Source organism: Chiloscyllium plagiosum, unplaced genomic scaffold, assembly GCF_037043375.1.
Source record: "Chiloscyllium plagiosum isolate Xiang-an unplaced genomic scaffold, Cpla_swu_hap1 HiC_scaffold_23, whole genome shotgun sequence".
NCBI lineage: Eukaryota > Metazoa > Chordata > Chondrichthyes > Orectolobiformes > Hemiscylliidae > Chiloscyllium > Chiloscyllium plagiosum.
In genome coordinates this window covers 41,880,013-41,898,430 of record NW_028270161.1, presented here as the reverse complement: position 1 = coordinate 41,898,430, position 18,418 = coordinate 41,880,013, and the positions used below count along the sequence as shown (strand labels likewise).

Sequence of the window (18,418 nt, the reverse complement as noted above, 5' to 3'; positions counted from 1 at the left end):
AGTGGTGTCTCACTGGAAGGAATATCAGAAAATCTTATCCTGTCCCATTCCCTACAACATTGAATGCTGTATACCTCCTAAATGCAAGCAGGAAATACTATCAATTAAACTACAGTACCGAATGGCTCAGAACGGGATAAAATCGATAAACCCAAGCTTTTGAATGAAGGGTGCTGTGGTTTCTTTAATAAAAATGCCTCAAGTGTGTGTAAAAAAAAAAGGACAAACTCTATCTGCATTTTTTTTATTATTCCTCCAACCCCATCTCACCCCTTTCTCATAATAGGAGTATGTAGAAGTTCAGAAGCGGCTTGGGAAGAAACCTTACCTAGAAGATCTAGAGGAGATCCAGAATAGACTGCAACATATTTGGACCAATCTGTACATCCCTGATTCGGAACGTCTTGATATGGCTATTAAATACAGTTCATTTAAACACAAAATTCGTGTTTCAAAGGTATGTGGATAGAATAGGCTTAAGTTGGTTCAGCATCTTTTACAATAAATATTGCATACATGTATTCTTTTTGAAAGAAATTTGTGCGTATCTAGCTTTTAATAGTTTTATGGTGTAACATCACTAAGCATTTCTAAGGTATATCTGCTGAACCTTCTAATGCTCATTTACAAATCTCTGTATCCCCTGAAAAAGTTATAAATCACACAACACCAGGTAATAGTCAAATAGGTTATAGTCCAACTATAACCTGGTGTTGTGTGATTTATAACTTTGTCCACTTCAGTCCAACACTGGCACCTCCACATCATGGCTCCTCTGAAAAAGTCTGACACACAAATTTCCTAGATTTGTACATCGTGTTACGTGGCTTAATGTGATCAAGGAAAAAGCAAGGTCAAGAACTATCTTCAGACTTGTGCTTCTTTATGCCATTAGTTATTAAATACAAAAACTAATCGCTACGCTAAATGGTATTCAGACATATGCCAGGTTCTAATCTTACTGTTACGTTATTGAAAGATTATTGCATAAATTCGATAACCTGTGCTTGTCAGTCTGTTTCACATGCTTCTCTCTACATGTTTCTGCCATTCCCATGGCTGGACTTTAGGCTTCTGCCTAGCTCTCCGTGTGTTTTTCTCTCACTCCTCTCTAACTCCACTCATTGTATTATTAATATCCAGTGCGGAGCAACTCTGTGACATCAACACGGGATTACGCCATGCTCCTAAAATCCTGACAGAACAATGCAAATAATATGTTGTTGCAAATTTTTACCCCTAAGTTTTGGTGCCGCATGGGTTGAAGTCATGTGATTGCAACTGTGACTCCTAGGATTTGATAACAAATCTTTGCACATTTCTAAGCATTTATTAAAAACTGGATCCTATACAATACTTAATCAAATTGCAGTCAATCTCACTGCATCCAAAACTGTTTGGGCCACCAAGACTTTGTGCAGGGCCTTTACTTTTTTGATATTATGACAGCTATGCGTTATCTAATATCTGATAAAACATTTCAAGGTACTTCAGAGTAGTATTGTAAAACAAATTATGGCACCAAACTACAGGCCAGATGACTAAGACCTTGGTTATAAGGATAGGTTTTAAGGAAATCTGAAAAGAATAAAGCACGGTGGCACGGTGGCACAGTGGTTAGCACTGCTGCCTCACAGCGCCGGAGACCCGGGTTCAATTCCCGCCTCAGGCGACTGACTGTGTGGAGTTTGCACGTTCTCCCCGTGTCTGCGTGGGTTTCCTCCGGGTGCTCCGGTTTCCTCCCACAGTCCAAAAGATGTGCAGGTCAGGTGAATTGGCCACGCTAAATTGCCCGTAGTGTTAGGTAAGTGGTAAATGTAGGGGTAGGGGTATGGGTGGGTTGCACCTCGGCGGGGCGGTGTGGACTTGTTGGGCCGAAGGGCCTGTTTCCACACTGTAAGTAATCTAATCTAAAATAATGAGGTGGAGAAATATAGGAAGGGAATTCCAGAATTCCAGAGCGTGGGGACTCATTGACTAAATGTGCAGCCAACAATAATAGAACAAAAATAAAATCAGGGATGCTCAAGAGGCACAGATATCTTGGAGTGTTGTGGGATTGGAGGGGATTACAGAGATAGGGAAGGACAAGGCCAAGGAGGGACTTGGAAATGAAGATGAGAATTTTAAAATTAGAATATTGTCAATATTGATCATTGCTTGAGATTAAGCTCGGTTTCATCAACATGTGTATGAAACTAATGCTGTGTTTTCTTGGGAGAAATAGCAGGGTATCAAGGAGTTGACTACAGAAGTGATTGTGTAGGAGCAGAATGATAAATCATTGCAATGGAAACTCTGAATACACTTAGATAGATAAGATTGGAACTTGAGAGCAGTCCCATTCAGCTGGATGGCAGTGACAAAGGAGGCAGATGGTGTAGTCAATGTGTCAAAGACTGCAGACAGGTCAGAAGGATGAGCAGGGAAAGTTTATCCTTGTCACTGTTGTATTTGAAATTTCTTATGATCTTAGTAAGAGCCATTTTGGTACTGCAGCACAGCTGGAAATCTGATGAAGTGAATTCAGATGGAGAATTTCAGGAAGTACGGGCATAGATTTGGGCGGTGACAGCACATTCAGTGATTTTGCAGAATCCTGGGATGTTTCAGATGGGCCTGTAGTTTGGAAGGACTGTGGAGTTGAGGGATTTTTTGAGGAGAGGTCAACGACAGCATATTTAAAGAAATGGATCTATGTACTGTTGCTCCAAATATACCAGTTATTAATGCTATCTGAATTGCCATTTGTTCACCTCAAAATGTAGGTTTTGCTAATGAAATAACTGTAGAGTGCTAATGATCTTATCTATTTTATATTTAAATTGTGTACATGCATTGGATGACATTAATCTTTTCAATACAATGTAGAATCACATCATAGAAGAAATTTATCTATCTATAATACCTGTAGGTGACACTCTAAATAGTATATTCACCATTCAATGTGTCACAACTTACCTGCCACATATACGTGTGAAATGCAGTAACTGCCTTTTGGTTGTGATGGTGGGTTTTAATAAACTCTTCCACACGCAGTTGCAAGATTTAGCCACCAAGTGTTGCTGTGGAGGAGTTTAAATTTCTTGGCCTCCAGTTAAGAGTTAGAACTAAATACTACTTTGAAAATTATCATTCCTAATGTTTTGCAGTATGCCAGTTAAGAGTTAGAACTAAATACTACTTTGAAAATTATCATTCCTAATGTTTTGCAACCGTACCAGTTTCCTGAGGATTGCTATTGGACATCCAAGACCTCCTCTGTCCTGCCAGACTTTGATTATGTGTCTACACCCTAATGGGACTGCGTCATCCAGTACTTCTCCTGTATCCACACATCCATTTTAGCACTTTATATTCCTTAATGTGCTGGGCTGCCTCACTGCCATCACTAAGTAATTCTATCTTTGTGATCAACAGTTCCACTGTGATCTGACCTGATTTTTCCATTAGCTGCCCTGCCCCATATCCACCGTCACTGATCTCTTTCATTCTGAGTTTATCCATCAGATATTGCCAACTTTTGCAAATTAATCACATTTATGACATGATTTCTTCACTAAATCCATCCTCACTTGTGATCCTGAAAGACACACTGTAAAATCTTGCGGTGTTTCTGCTTCTGAGTTTTTTTCAGGGAGCTGATTAAAAACCATGTTTAGTCAGCTTATCCCTCAGCAGCTCAGCCATGCTTATAAACATAAGGTTAGAGAAGATTCAGATCACGTGAAGTGGAAAACCAACCTGATGCATTCTGGCTACCAAAAAATACTTTTCTTTTTCTCGAGATAATTTTGAGATTTTCTTAAAGGCTAATTTTTCATTGCACATATTGAAGCCCCAGTAGAAAACCATGTGGACCCTGTTGGACACATCCATCCATTTACAACACTTGCTCATTACTACTTTGTCTCTTACCACCGACAACTTGCTAATTTGCCTTCAATCCCACAAGCTTCAACTTAGCAAACCGTATCTTATGAGAAACCTCATCAGATGCCTTCTGAAAGTCGATGTACTTACATTCATAGATATTCCCCTATTCACCTCTTTATTTGCTTCTTCAAAAAGCATTGAGGTTTGTCAGGTTTAATCCATCAGTTACAATTTTTTTCTTCTCAATTGAAAAATTCAGGGTGTTCAGTCATTGTGTCCTTTAAATTGTAGACCCTAGTAATGACTTATACTATAATATAAAGAACACAAAATGTTGTATGGAATTTCAGCTGTTTAGAATTTGATTATTCCACACTAGTTCACTTCCCCAATGTTTTGAAAATGGGAGCTATTTTGTGTATTATTCAAATTTCCCAAATGGGCATTCTTCTTCATAATGTAATGTAAAGTACTTTACTGATGAGATATTAAGCTGCATTGTTATGTAACGATGTTCAATTTTATTCGCACAAAATATTTGTTCTGTTGCATTACTGTTAATTATCTTGGACTTTTAGAACTAAACTTTGCCTCACAATATTGTAGCTGATCAATATTTTGTTTCCAAAAAAAAATTATATCCTAAAAAAACTTATATCCTAAACTTTAAATTTCTCAACCTCCAGCATCAATTGGCAGAGATGAAATACAGTTGTCCAAGACATGTTGTAATGAACTGGAAAGTGGTTAATTCTCACAACATTGTTCCTTTAATTCTGTAGTTTGCAGAAACCTTCTTCAAAACCAGGCTAGCCTGCACTGTGCCCATTCTTTCCAACTCTACCACAGCTCCAAACGACCACCACCTCATATGTGATGTCTCAGCTTCAAGCTAATGTGATCATTACTTGGGGTCGAAAACCCCATGAGTAGCCGCAAGATCCCAGCCCCTGGCCTGTCTCCTCCACCATATAGCGAAGGAATCAGTGGTCTCTCTGAAGTCCGAGTCCACTTTGGGGCAGATGGAGAAGCTGGCCAAGATGGAGCTGAGGAACTGGAACTGGAGCTGGGTCAGGGTGGGAATGTTTCCCTTAGACTTGGTACTGGACCTTCCCCACCAGTTGGATTGCTCCATCCTGCCACACTTCACACCCTCTGCTCCAACTTTCCAGCTGAAACTCAGGGCACAGCCTATTAGGCAGTCACCTCGCTCAAGCAGACAGAGTGACAGCTCCACTTGATTTGCTCTGACCTTGGTAATCTCCAAACTTGCTCCTCCAACCACAGGTTTTCTACCTCCTGCCCTGGCTACTCCTCCAGTTACATGCTCCCTTTTAGCTTGCTTACAGTCAGGAGCATTCTCTGAGAACTGCCAGACAGCAGGCACCTGTTCAGCCTCAGGCAGATGAGGTCCCCTGATCTTGGCAATTAACAACTTCATTAAAATGCACGAGAAGACACTGGAGTAGGCAGGTTTGACAGAGGCAGTGGGTAAATATTGGAGGAGTCTCCAACACTGTGTGTGCTGTGCTTCCTCCATGGACAAGTTGGTGGCTGTGGAGAGGCAAGTCAAGCACACTTGGTGACTGCTGGTTATGTGTACAGACTACATTCTATTACGGCACCAACAGTAACGCATCAGCATAACGAGGCATCTTAACCTCACTCCAGATGCTCCTTGCTCATAAAAAGACACGGTTGTTCCAGTAGGAGAGAAGTCTCCTACTGAGAGAAGTTCTCAGCCAGAAGAGAAGTCACATTTAAGTACCTCTTAAAATGGTCCAGATGTTGCTGCACTTTCCACTTCCATCCTGCATGCCACCGTCAGCCTTGTAGAAGTTCAAGCTGAGGAACCTGCCTCTGGGCAGGACACACTCAACACATCTGGTCCAGTAGCCACAAACCCTCCCGATAAAAACACCAAGGTGCTACTTACAATATAGAATCCCTGCTGCATGATCTTCAGGCCATCTGTGTACTATAATCTCCCTTTACACCATTGTTCCTTTTGAGGCTATAACACCTGTCTCGAAGCAAATTCCTACATTTTGCTTCAGCGCTGTGCTCTAATGCTCTGATATTCATATTCTCTCAGACTCTTCTGAACCCAGTGTTGCAGTTCTTCCTCTCATTCGGACCACACTTGTCCCAAAGATGGTACTTGAACGTGGTATGCAATGTCATGAAGACTTTGTTTAGTATTAGTGTACTTCTAAATCTCATCATCATTGTCTTTCAGTTAAAAGAGCTGTGGAAAATGATCAATGATAACTTCATTTATAGCGATGAACTGTCAGATCCATAATTTTAAATTGTGATTTTATTTTGAGCACAGACAAATTTATTTTTATTAGTGCATTTGCACATTCGACACTGGAACATAAATGTCTGTTACAAAAGGTGCTAAGTGCCAAAAATAATTAGTATGCCCTCAATGCTTTTAGCATGTATCCTATCACTATGGAAATTGCCATAGTGACTATGGATATAATATAAGTTAATATCATACAGTCCTGCTACCAAATTCACTAATTAAAAACTTTATTTTTGCAAAGTTGCATAACCTTACCTAGATTCTGTAAAACAGTGCTACTGTGCTGAGCAAGCACATTTAACCTTGAAATAACCCAATACATTCTCATTAAACCTTGAAAGGCCACAAAGGAGCGCTTTTTAAGTGCCCTCAGTGAGAATAGAGAATAAAATTCAAGGTAGGAAACGGCGAGAGTTGGCCATGTTTTAAGGTAGCGACAAGGATGGTGGTGATCGAAAATACATTTTACACTGAAAAAGAATGAAGCTAACTATTATCACACTTATTTCCCTCATTCATAGTACTGGTCATACATAAATTCAGTATATTTGGTATAATAGTAAGAACTGCATACCTTTCTTTCTTTGTTTTAGGCTCTGGAGGCCTGGGAAGCAGCTGTAAAGCTGATTAAAGAGCGAGAGTGCATTTTGAGTAAACTTGAACAATTTGAGAGATTTGCATCAAACCCTAATCGATTTTTTGTGAAAGGTAGGCTTTGGTGAGGACAAATGATGAAAAGTCTCATAAAGTCATTACCCTGCGGAAACAGGATTTGTTCTATCTGGTGACAAACAGGTTTCCAATTGTATTTGAACAGTTTTGTTGAACTATATTATGTTTGTGACATTCCTGGATTGAGTTATATTGGGAATCAGTCTTTTGAAACTTCTAAGTGTTTTCCAGTTTTGAGTGGTACTAGGTAAGTGTGGTTTGCCAAGAATTATTTGGTTTTTTTTGACCGTGTTAGATTTTACTGAGCAGATCCGTGTGCATTGTGGGGTTTTGCCAAGGAATTCAGTTATAATTCAATCTTCTGTCTTTCTATCTTTATAAATAATTTCAGAGTAAGTATTAAAGAGAGTGTACGTGAATAACTTAAATTGGTTGAGATTAAGGTTGGCATTTTTTCTTAGTGATGTAAATAGGTTGTCATTGATGGTTTTGATTGCTCAACTGAAAGAAGTGTTGTATATTTTGCTTCCACTTAACATTGGGATTGTTGTCATGAAGTGTCTAAACTTATAAATTTTTACTATTGTAGCAAAGAATGTATTGTTATTTTTAAAATCCTTCCAGAAAATGACAACTCTTAAAAGAATATTCAACTTCCTAATGACCAACATAACAAAATATCACATTTTAAGACTTTTAATGTTAAAAACAAATTAAAATCAACCTGGACCAAATATTACATAGTAGACAGCTAATACACTAAATTATAGAGAACATATTCCCCATGAACTACTCAACAAAATTGAAAGCTCCATATTATACATTAAAAAACACTACAATGTCAGCAGAATATAGTCTTGTGTTTAGAGTCCAACTTCCTTCCACTTCAACAAGAGCTCTTCTCCACATCCCACCAGGGTGAAATTTTCATTGTCCTTTTAAACACAATCTCCTTCATTAAATCTTATGAATCATGTATCAACAAATCTAGTAACCAAGTTCCTTCTAACAATGCTTTGGTCTTTACCACTCTATAAGCATAATGTCTTCAAATCAAGGATCACACTCACCAGCATTCTACTTGGTAATTAATCCATAAAAGTTACTTTTAAGTTTCTCAGGAGTTTTCAGATAGCTAAATATACGAGAATGGTAAGACAAGTAAATCATCATAAATGAACATTACAAAATTTGTTTTAACTAATGTGGAATTTTCTTTATCGTAATGAAGAAATTTGACATTGCATAAATATATATTTAGTCTTTCTGGGCTAGTTAGGTTGTCTTGCTCTGATTACAAGCTTGACACACTGGTAAAATCCTAGTTACATTACACTCAACAATAAAACTGGAAGTTCTCATAAATTCACTGATTCCTTCGGGATTGCACTCTTGGAGGACCTCAACACCATATTCTCCGAGAGGAGCTGAGAATTAGTAATTATACCTGGATATCCACATTATTCTGCAATGTGGATATCCAGGTGTAATCAAATCCAGGTATAATGTGGAGTACATACATTGCTAGTATTAGAATCTAATAGGTTCTGTGAATGGACATTAACTACCTAATAGCTGAAACAATAAAGAGAAACTGGTATCGGGTATTGATTAATTAACTTTACGTATATACTTTTTTATTTATATAAAAATGGCCATCATGGTTTTTGTGGTAGTGTCCCTATTTCTGAGCCAAGCGGTCTGGGTTCAATTCTGACCTGCTGCAGAGGTATATCACAATATGTCTAAACCAGATAATATAAAAATATCCCAGTGTGTTGAATACGTTCGACCCTTCAATAATAAATTTGGTGGTAATGCTGTGTCTCTTCTATTTTTCTATGTTACAGGTTACTGGGGTACTTCAATCGCAAGATTAAGGGAGTCCAAAGAGAGGGATAAGCTTTACTCTGATATAGCACAAATTGAAAATCAATTGTCAACAATTTTGAAGAAAATCAAAAACAATTTTGAGGATGTAGTTACCTTCAAGGTAGAAACACCAATTTATGATAGCAATAAAATCTTTGCTGTCTATAATGTGATTTTGTCATTGATGGGATGTGATCATTGTGTGCTAGGCCAGCGCTATCCTTGTTGAAACATTGCAGTCTGTTTTGTGTGGGTACAGCATCATCTACAATGTTATTAGAGAGGGAGTTCCGAGATTTTGACTCACTTATTTTGAATCTGATCGTGTGTAATGAACCAGGTTTAATAAATGATGTCAGAGTGAAATATCCCTAGAAAACAGTGACCATAACATAGCAGAGTATGATAAAGATTGTATCAAATTGAAAGAAAAAAATTTGCAATGTGGCAAATGTTATTGGTAAGTCAGAGGATTGGAGCAGTTTTGAAAAGCAACAAAAGATGACCAAAAATAAAACAAAGAGGGACAATATAAAATTTGACAGTAAATTTGCAAGTAATATCACAATGGATAGCAAGGGATTTTTTAAACATATAAAATGGAAGACAGAGGCCAAAGTGAATATAACCCCCTTAGAGAATGAGGTTGGAAAAATAATAAAGGGAAACCATGAAGTGGCAGAGGAGTTGAATAAATACTTTCTGTTAGTCTTTATTGTAGAAAACACTAATAGTATTACAAAAACACTAAATCATCAAGAGGCATAAAGGGGAGAGGAAATAAATACAATGACTGCAGAAAAATGTACTTGGGGAAACTAATGGGTCTAAAGACATCTAAGACCCCTACACCTGATAGGATATATCCTAAGATATTAAAGGAAATAGCTACAGAGGTAGTGGATAAACTGGTGGTAATCTTTCAAGAATCCATTGATTCTGGAAAAGTCCTGGAGAATTGGAAACTTCTAATGTAATCCCTTTATTCCAAAAGGGAAGGAGACAAATACAAGAGGGCCATTTATCTTAAGATGTATTCTTGGAGTCTATTATAAAAGATGTAATGACAGAGATTTTAAAAATACTTAACATCATCAAGCGGAGTCGGTGTGGTTTCATGAAGGGGAAATCATACCTCACAGATTTATTAGAATTATTTAAGTTGGATAGATGAAGGGGAAGAAGTGCATTTAATATATCTGGATTTCTAGAAGACATCTAATAAGGCTGCACATGTTAGGTCATCTAATAAGATAAGAAACCATGGTGTTGGAGATAGATTATTAGCATGGATGGAGGATTGGCTAATTAACAGAAGAAAGAGAGTTGGGATAAGGGGGACATTTTCAGGCTGGCAACCTGTAACTAGTTAAGTGTCATTGATCAGTGCGTGGTCCACAGTTGTCTAAAATATGTATTAATGGCATGGATGAGGGAAGTGAATGTACCATGGCCAAGTTTGTGAATGACACAAAGCTGGATGGGAAGGCATAAACAACGATGACACGGTATACAAAAGGGTATACCGTATATACTCGAGTAATAGTCGATCTCATGTAAAAGTCAACCCCCTATTTTTGGCCAAATAATCTGGACTTTTCCATATATTTTGTGTAAAAGTTGACCCTAGTTCTTCACAGATAACAGATCAACGTTTATGAATCAGTGCGCCGGCCATCACGTTCTGCTTCAGTATTCCAGTCAGCTGGTTGTTCCACTCTGCTCCCAGTCTTCCAGTCCAATAGCTGTTCTGCTCTGGGTTTTCAGAATAACTATAGTTCTTCTTTTTTCTGTATTTGTTTCGAGGTAATTGGGCTTCTTCTAATGATACGGTATGAAATTTGACACACATGAATTTCAACCCCTCAAAAGCAGTATCCATGTAATAAATAGGTAAAAACAATGACTGCAGATGCTGGAAACCAGATTCTGGATCAGTGGTGCTGGAAGAGCACAGCAATTCAGGCAGCATCCGAGGACAGGCAAAATCGACGTTTCGGGCAAAAGCCCTTCATCAGGAATAAAAAGTTTTTATTCCTGATGAAGGGCTTTTGCCCGAAACGTCGATTTTGCCTGTCCTCGGATGCTGCCTGAATTGCTGTGCTCTTCCAGCACCACTGATCCAGAATCCATGTAATAAATAGTCAACCCCATAAATTTAACCTTAAAAAGTAGTCAAAAAATTTTGATTATTACTTGAGTACATATGGTAGACAGTTTAAGTGAGTTGGCAAAAATCTGACAATTTGAATGTAATGTGGAAAAATTAGATTATGCACTTTGTCAGGAAGAATAAAGAAGCAAATTATTAGAGATATAGAGTCATTGAGAAAAACAGCATGGAAACAGACCCTTTGGTCCAAGTCCTAAACTAATGTAGTCCCATTTCCGAGCACTTGGCCCATATCCCTCGAAACCCTTCTTATTTATATACTCAAGCAGATGCCTTTTAAATGTTGTAATTGTACCAGCCTCCATCATTTCCTCTGGCAATTCATTCCATACACACACCACCCTCTGTGTGAAAAAAAGTGCCCCTTAGGTCCCTTTTAAATCTTTTCCCTCTCACCCTAAACCTATGTCCTTTAGTTCTGGACTCCCCCAAACAAGGGAAAAGACCTTGTCTACTTACCCTATCCATGCCTCTTATGATTTTATAAACATCTATAAGGTTACCCCTCAGTCTCCAATGCTCCAGGGAAAACAGCTCCATTGTAATCAGCTTCTCCCTATAGCTCAAACTCTCTTAAAGGGAGAATGATGACAGAAAGCTGTATCGCTGAAAGATTTGGGAGTCCTCATGCATAAATCACTAAAAGCTAGTACACAAGGTCAGCAGGTAAAAGGAAATGCAAATTAATGGTGGCCTTTATTTCAAAGGGAATGGAGTATAAAAATAGGCAGGAGTTGCTATAGCTACACAACACACTAGTCAGACCTAGTGCTGGAATACTGTGAACAGTCGTGGACACTTTTTGAAGAAAAGATATACTTGCATTGGAGATAGTCCAAAGACAATTGACTAGCTGATCCTGGGTGTGGAGGCACTGTCTTATAATGAGAAGTTGAGTAAGTTGGTAGGTAGGTTGGGCCTGTACTCATTGGAAACTAGAAGATTTAGAGGCCACCATAGTGAAAAATACCAGATTCTTAGGGGACTTAACATTTTAGATGCAGAGATGTTGTTTTCTCTTGTGGGAAAATCTGGGACCAGAGGGAGTAATCTCCAAATGAAGGTTCGCCAATTTCAGACAGAGATGTGGAGGAACTGCTTCTCTCAGAGGCTATTGAATCTGTGGAACTCTTTACCACAGAGAAATGTAGAGGCTGTCTTAAGTATATGCAGTGCTGAGATATTTAGTTTGAGGCAGATTTTTAGTTAGTAAGGGAATCAAGGGTTAACAGGGAAAAAGCAGGAAAATTGAGTTGAGGATTATTAGATTTGCAATGATCTCATTGAATGGTGGATCAGACTTGATAGACTGAATGGCCTATTCTGCTTCTTCAAATCTTGTACTTTTATGATACATGCTACTGCTACAATGTGTTGATGGTGGAAGGAGTGAACATTTGAGGATGTAGTGCCAATCAAACAGGCTGCGTTATCCTGAATGTTGTCCTGAATGGCTTCTTGAATGTTTTTCAAGATTTAGTCATTCATGTGATGAGGACTTTACCATCACAATTCTCACTTGTGCCTTGTAGATGATGGAAGAGCTTTGGGGAGTAAGGAATCACTCATTTCCATTACTGGTTTCTGACCTGATCTTGTAACCACAGGTTTACATGGCTAGTACAGCTCAGTTTCTAGTCATTGGTAACACCAAGATGTTGATAGTGATGGATTCAGTGATGGTAGTGCCATTGAATTTCAACGAGCTATGCATAGATTTTCTTGATGGAGATGGTTATTACCTGCAGCAATATGGCATTCATGTTACTTGTCACTTGGCAGCCTGAACCTAGATATTGTCCGGGTGTTTGGAAATGGACTGTTTCAGCATATGAGGAGTTGTGGATAATGCTGACCATTGTGGAATAATCTAGAGAACATCCCAATTTCTGACCTTATGATAGAGGGAAGGTCTTTTTTGAATAGCTGAAAATGGTTAGGTCTAAGAAACCACTTCGAGAAACTCCTGCTGAAAGTTTCCAGACCTGAGATGACTGATCTCCAACAACCACAACCATCTTTCTTTGTACTAGGTATGACTCCATCCAGTGGCGAGGTAACTACCTATTATCATTAACTTTAGTTTTGATACTTACATAAGAAATGCAATATTATTGTATATATCTTTATTTCAGCTAAGTATCTTAGTTAAACTGTGTATGAGTTTTTTTTCATAGTAATTTTGTTTTTTCAGTTTGTGGAACTTAAACTCAACTAATTTTTCTTTGTAATTCATTCAGGGGTGTGGACTTCACTGGCTGTGACAGCACTTATTGCCCATCCCTAATTGTATTTGAGAAGGTGGTGATGAGCTTTTTCTTAAACTATTGGAGCCTATTTGGTGTGAATACAGCCCAATGATGTAGGGAGTGAGTTCCATGATTTTGAATCCGTGAGAGTGAAAGGATGGAGGAATGGTCATGGACCAGGCAGCTGAAAATGTTTAGGCTTAGAATATTACCCTGGGAATTCCTGTAGCGATGTTCTTAGACTGAGCTGACTGACTTCCAACAATCACAGCCATCTCCCGGCTTCCTATTTTTACAGTATTCTAGTTTAGCTAGGGTTCTTGATACAACATGATATATTGCTGCTTTGATGTCAAGGGTAGTCACTCTCAACTCACCTCTGCTGTCAGCTCTTCTGTCCATGTTTGAACCAAGGCCGTACGGCGATAATCAGCTGACTGGTCCCGGCAGAATGCAAACTTACCATCAGTAAGCAGCTTTTTGCTAAGCAGGTGTTGCTTCACAGCACACTTGATGATCCCTTCCAACACTTTATTGATGATTGAGAGTAGACTAACTGACCAATACTTGATCAGATGGTATCTGCTTTTTTTTATGGCAGATCAAACCTGAATACGTTGCTAGGTAGATGCCAGCATTGTTGCTGTATGCTTGGCTAAGTTCACAGAATATATCTTCCAAATTATTGACAGAATATTGCCAGTGCCCATAGCCTTTACAGTATCCAATTCCTTAGCCATTTCTTTGAGTGAATCAGAATAGGTGAAGACCTTAGTTTCAGAGGGCCATAGAGCTTCTCTCTAAATGAGAGAGAGAGATGTAACTGGTTCTGAGTTTAATTTGAGGGTCACCAAATCTCAAGCAACAGCAAAGTTGAGAAATCAGGACCTTCATGGTAACTTATACTGCTGTGGGAATCAAACCTGTGCTGTTAGTGTTACGCTGTATAGCAAACCAGCTGTCCAACCAATTGAGCTATTCAACCCCCAACAACACCTGTGCTGCTGGAACATTCTGAAGCGGCTGAGATAAATCATCTGCTTAACACTTCTGGTTGAAGGTTGTTGCAAATGTTTCAGCCTTATCTTTTGCACTGATCTGCTAGGCTCCACCATTACCTGAGAATGGGGATAATTGTAGAGTTTCCTCCTGCAGTGAGTTGTTTAATTGTCCAACACCATTCATGATAGCATGTAGCCAAATTACATAACTTAGATCTGATCTATCGGTTGTGGAATTTTTTATCTTTGTGTATCACTTGCTGCTTATGTTTTTTGACATGTAACTCATCCTGTGTTATAGATTCACCAGTTTGGCTCATTTAGTGCTGCTCTGGCATACCCTCCTGCACTTTTCATTTAACCAGAGTTAATTCTTGACTTGATGATAATGGTAAAATTGGGGATATATGAAGCTATGAGGTTGCAGATTGTATTGTTGTTCTGAAGTTCTGAAGAAGCATCACCAGACCTGAAATGTTAACTCAGCTTTCTCTCCACAGATGCTGCCAGACCTGCTGAGCTTTTCTAGCAATTTTTGTTTGTATTTCTGACTTCCAGCATCTGCAGTCCTTTGGGTTTTTTTCTGTTTGTATAAGTTTTGTTGTTGCTGATGACTTATAATGCCTCACAGATTCAGGTCTGAGTTACTCGATGTGTTCAAAATCTATCCCATTTAGCACATTCGTAGTGACACACAAGACAGTGGAGACAATGGAGAATATCTTTAATGTGAAGATGGGCCTCCACAAAGTCTTTGTGATTGTGACATCTACCATTGCTGTCAGGATAGATGCATCTGCGGCAGGCAGATTGTTCCCTCATCATCTGCCATGGACCCAACCAAGCAGTTACGTCCTTCAGGTCTCGATCAGCTCAATCAGTAGTGGTGCTGCACTCTTGTTGGTGGATATTGAAGTCCTCCACCCGGAATAAATTCTGTGCCATTGCTACCCTCAATATTTCAACTTGGAGGAGTGCTGATTCATCAACTGAGGGATCAAGTGGCACATGGTAATCAACAGAAGTTTCTTTGCCCATGTTTCTCCTGATGCCATGAGATTTAATGGGATCTGGAGGCAATTTTGAGGATTCCCAGATCACCTAGACTATATCACATGTTGCCTGAAGTGTCCGAGACACAGCTCTCCCAATTCCAGCACTAGCCCCCAGATGTCAGTAAGGTGGTCTTTGCAGGGCTGAGTTTGCCATTATTGGTTCCAGTTTCTTGGATGTTGCCAAGTGATCGATCCAATATAATTCCTTTTGAGGCTGTTTAGCAATTGAGACTGAATGGCTTGGTAGTTCATTTTAGAAAACAGTTGTGAATCAACCACATTACTGTGGTTTTGGAGTCTCATATAGGCTAGATTGGGTGAGGTCACATTTCCTTCATTAAAGGATATTAGTAACCTACAATGATAATCAACAATGGTTTAATGGTCATTGTTAAACTTATAATTACAATCTTTTCTGAATTCAAATTCCATCATCATATCTGGGACCCTGAGCATTTTCAGGGTCTTTGGGTAACCAGTCCAGTTGTATTCAGTAAGGTTAATTCTAAGACAGTCTGATTAATAGTTAGGTTAAACTAATATTTTTAAGGAATTTTTTAAAAAATGACATTCTTTTACTTTAGTTTACTTACAGTTTTGCAGTGTTGTGCTAATTCCTGTGCACGACGTGCATTCTGCTACCTACCTCTTAATAATGTTTCCTCAAACTTCTGATTATAGGGCCGGCCATATATAGAGAAAATGCAACGGGACAAAGTGGAGATGCTCTTCTGGCTACAGCAAGAGAGACGGAAAATTATACTTCACAGAATCTCAGCCAATAGACCTGTACCACCTAAATATCCTTCCATTGAGTTCTGCTCTTGTTCCTTAGCAGATTACTGAAGGATTTGTATGCTTTGGAAGAGATCCATCCAACTAACTGCACTTCTCACACCTCAATTCTGCTCTCCTGCAAATATGTACAAAGGAAGTTTCAGGAAAAGGATTACTCTAATGTCAAAAATAAGCATTTTGCCAAAATGTTGTTATATTCCATATTATACCCTTTTTATGGATTTCTGATTAGTTTTTTTAAGGGCATTTTGTAATGCCAATTATTCTTCAGCCATCTTGCTATTTGACTTTTTTTTCCTTTGTTTTTGAAAAAGTGTTTGTAAGGTTTACTAACTACTATGAGGCAGATCTTCGTAGTACTATTAAAAGGAATATTTATTTTCCACATTCTGTATAATAATGCGATAGATATTTAATTTTTTTCTGAAGTTGTTTTACTTTTAGAAATGGTTCTCCTAGTTTATATTGATTTGACCTTTTTCCAGAGTCAGCTTTATTTTTTTTCAAATTATCCACAATCACAAAGCTGTTTCATATCAAACATATTCCTTTTTAGAATCTCTGTTTTTGTATGATGGTGTAACTGGATGCTGCTTGCTTTGTAATGCTAAGACTATGCATATATTTTCAGAAATGTAGCTACTTCAACTTACACCATCAACTTTGGATTATTTTGTTATCCTGAGTTCTTGCAATTAAACTGCAACAGAGCTGCTTCTTTCTTGTTCCCATGTCTCAGATTGAAGTTCAGAACCTGGAATTTTTAAGAGAGCATTTTATTTTGATTTTGGCAATATTTGAACCCACTACCATTTTTGACAGGCACTTTAGCTGAATAGTCGTATTCCAAAGGTGCCAGTGCTGCCTCATCTTTTATGTATCATCCATTGCAGTTCAAAATGTACTGCTTTTTCACATATATGCCTTTTGCAGTCACCTGGTGATAAATGAGAAGAAAATATTCCTCAGTCTGTACAACACAATAGCAACAGGCATGCAGTGAAAAATAAATGTATAAAGTTTGTGACTTCAGACACAGATAAACTTGAATTTACCCTGTTACATGAATTAAAATGAACTGTTGTAAATATTTCAAAATATCCAAATAAATTTGACATTTTTTTTATGGCAGCTAGGCATATTGTCATTGGCTGTTCATCTGCATGATATATAGTGTGTAGTAGGATAAACTTTTTGACTAGTGTATTCCAGCCATATAACTGTATGCAAAATGATCCAGCTCCATGTAGTGAGAATACTGCTTTTCTTACACTGAACACGCCTTCTTTTCCTTTGTATGAAGCCCTTTGCAGTATTTGCATACATGCACATTTGTATATGCTTGTTCTGCCCCTTAGGCCTGTTATACAATCAGCATAATACTATGAATGTGCTCAAGTTGTTGGTTTTCAAGCTCTGCTAAGAGGGGCTGAAACAGAGGGGGAGAAACAGAAGGGCTGAAACAAAGGGGCTGAAACAGAGGGGGAGAAACAGAGGTTGAGAAACAGAGGGGCAGAAACAGAGGTTGAGAAACAGAGGTTGAGAAACAGAGGGGCAGAAACAGAGGGGCAGAAACAGAGGGGCAGACACAGAGGCGCTGAAACTGAAGCGCTGAAATTGTGGGGCTGAAACAGAGGGGCTGACACAGAGGGGCTGACACAGAGGGACTGAAACAAAGATTAGATTAGATTAGATTAGATTAGATTAGATTAGATTATTAGATTAGATTAGATTAGATTACTTTACAGTGTGGAAACAGGCCCTTCGGCCCAACAAGTCCACACCGACCCGCCGAAGCGCAACCCACCCATACCCCTACATTTACCCCTTACCTAACACTACGGACAATTTAACATGGCCAATTCACCTGACCTGCACATCTTTGGACTGTGGGAGGAAACCGGAGCACCCGGAGGAAACCCACGCAGACACGGGGAGAATGTGCAAACTCCACACAGTCAGTCGCCTGAGGCGGGAATTGAACCCGGGTCTCTGGCGCTGCGAGGCAGCAGTGCTAACCACTGTGCCACCGTGCCGCCCACAAAGGGCGAGCAACAGAGGGACTGCAACAGAGGGGCTGAAACAGAGGGCGAGAAACAGCGGCTGAAACAGAGGGTCTGAAAAAAGAGGGGGAGAAACAGAGGGGCTGAAACAGAGTGGGAGACACAGAGGGGGGAAACTGAGGGGCTGACAAGGAGGGCCAGAAACAGAGGGCCAGCAACAGAGGGTCTGAAACAGAGGGGCTGACACAGAGGGGCTGACACAGGGGGCCAGAAACAGAGGGGCTGAAACAGAGGGTGAGAAACAGTGGGCGAGAAACAGAGGGGCTGAAACGGAGGGGAGAAACAGAGGGGCTGAAACAGAAGGGCTGCAACAGAGGGCGAGAAACAGAGGGGCTGAAACAGAGG

The 18,418-nt window shown here is 39.2% G+C and overlaps 1 protein-coding gene across 1 annotated transcript; it reads left to right on the top strand.

Annotated features, from left to right (window-relative positions):
* Nucleotides 1-290: 290 nt before the first annotated feature.
* On the top strand, nt 291-17,135 carry LOC148145878 (coiled-coil domain-containing protein 87-like). Its single transcript, XM_087999779.1, has 4 exons — nt 291-457; nt 6,784-6,898; nt 8,713-8,855; nt 15,894-17,135. The coding sequence occupies exons 1-4, from the start codon at nt 410-412 to the stop codon at nt 16,056-16,058; spliced, it is 471 nt and encodes a 156-aa protein (XP_087855905.1). The 5' UTR covers nt 291-409; the 3' UTR covers nt 16,059-17,135.
* Nucleotides 17,136-18,418: the final 1,283 nt, after the last annotated feature.

Excerpts from the sequence above, each read along its gene's own strand:
- LOC148145878 (XM_087999779.1), top strand. The coding sequence starts at position 410 with ATGGCTATTAAATACAGTTCATTTAAACACAAAATTCGTGTTTCAAAG. Across the intron at positions 458-6,783 it reads ACAAAATTCGTGTTTCAAAG|GCTCTGGAGGCCTGGGAAGC; the intron begins GTATGTGGATAG and ends TCTTTGTTTTAG. Across the intron at positions 6,899-8,712 it reads TAATCGATTTTTTGTGAAAG|GTTACTGGGGTACTTCAATC; the intron begins GTAGGCTTTGGT and ends TCTATGTTACAG.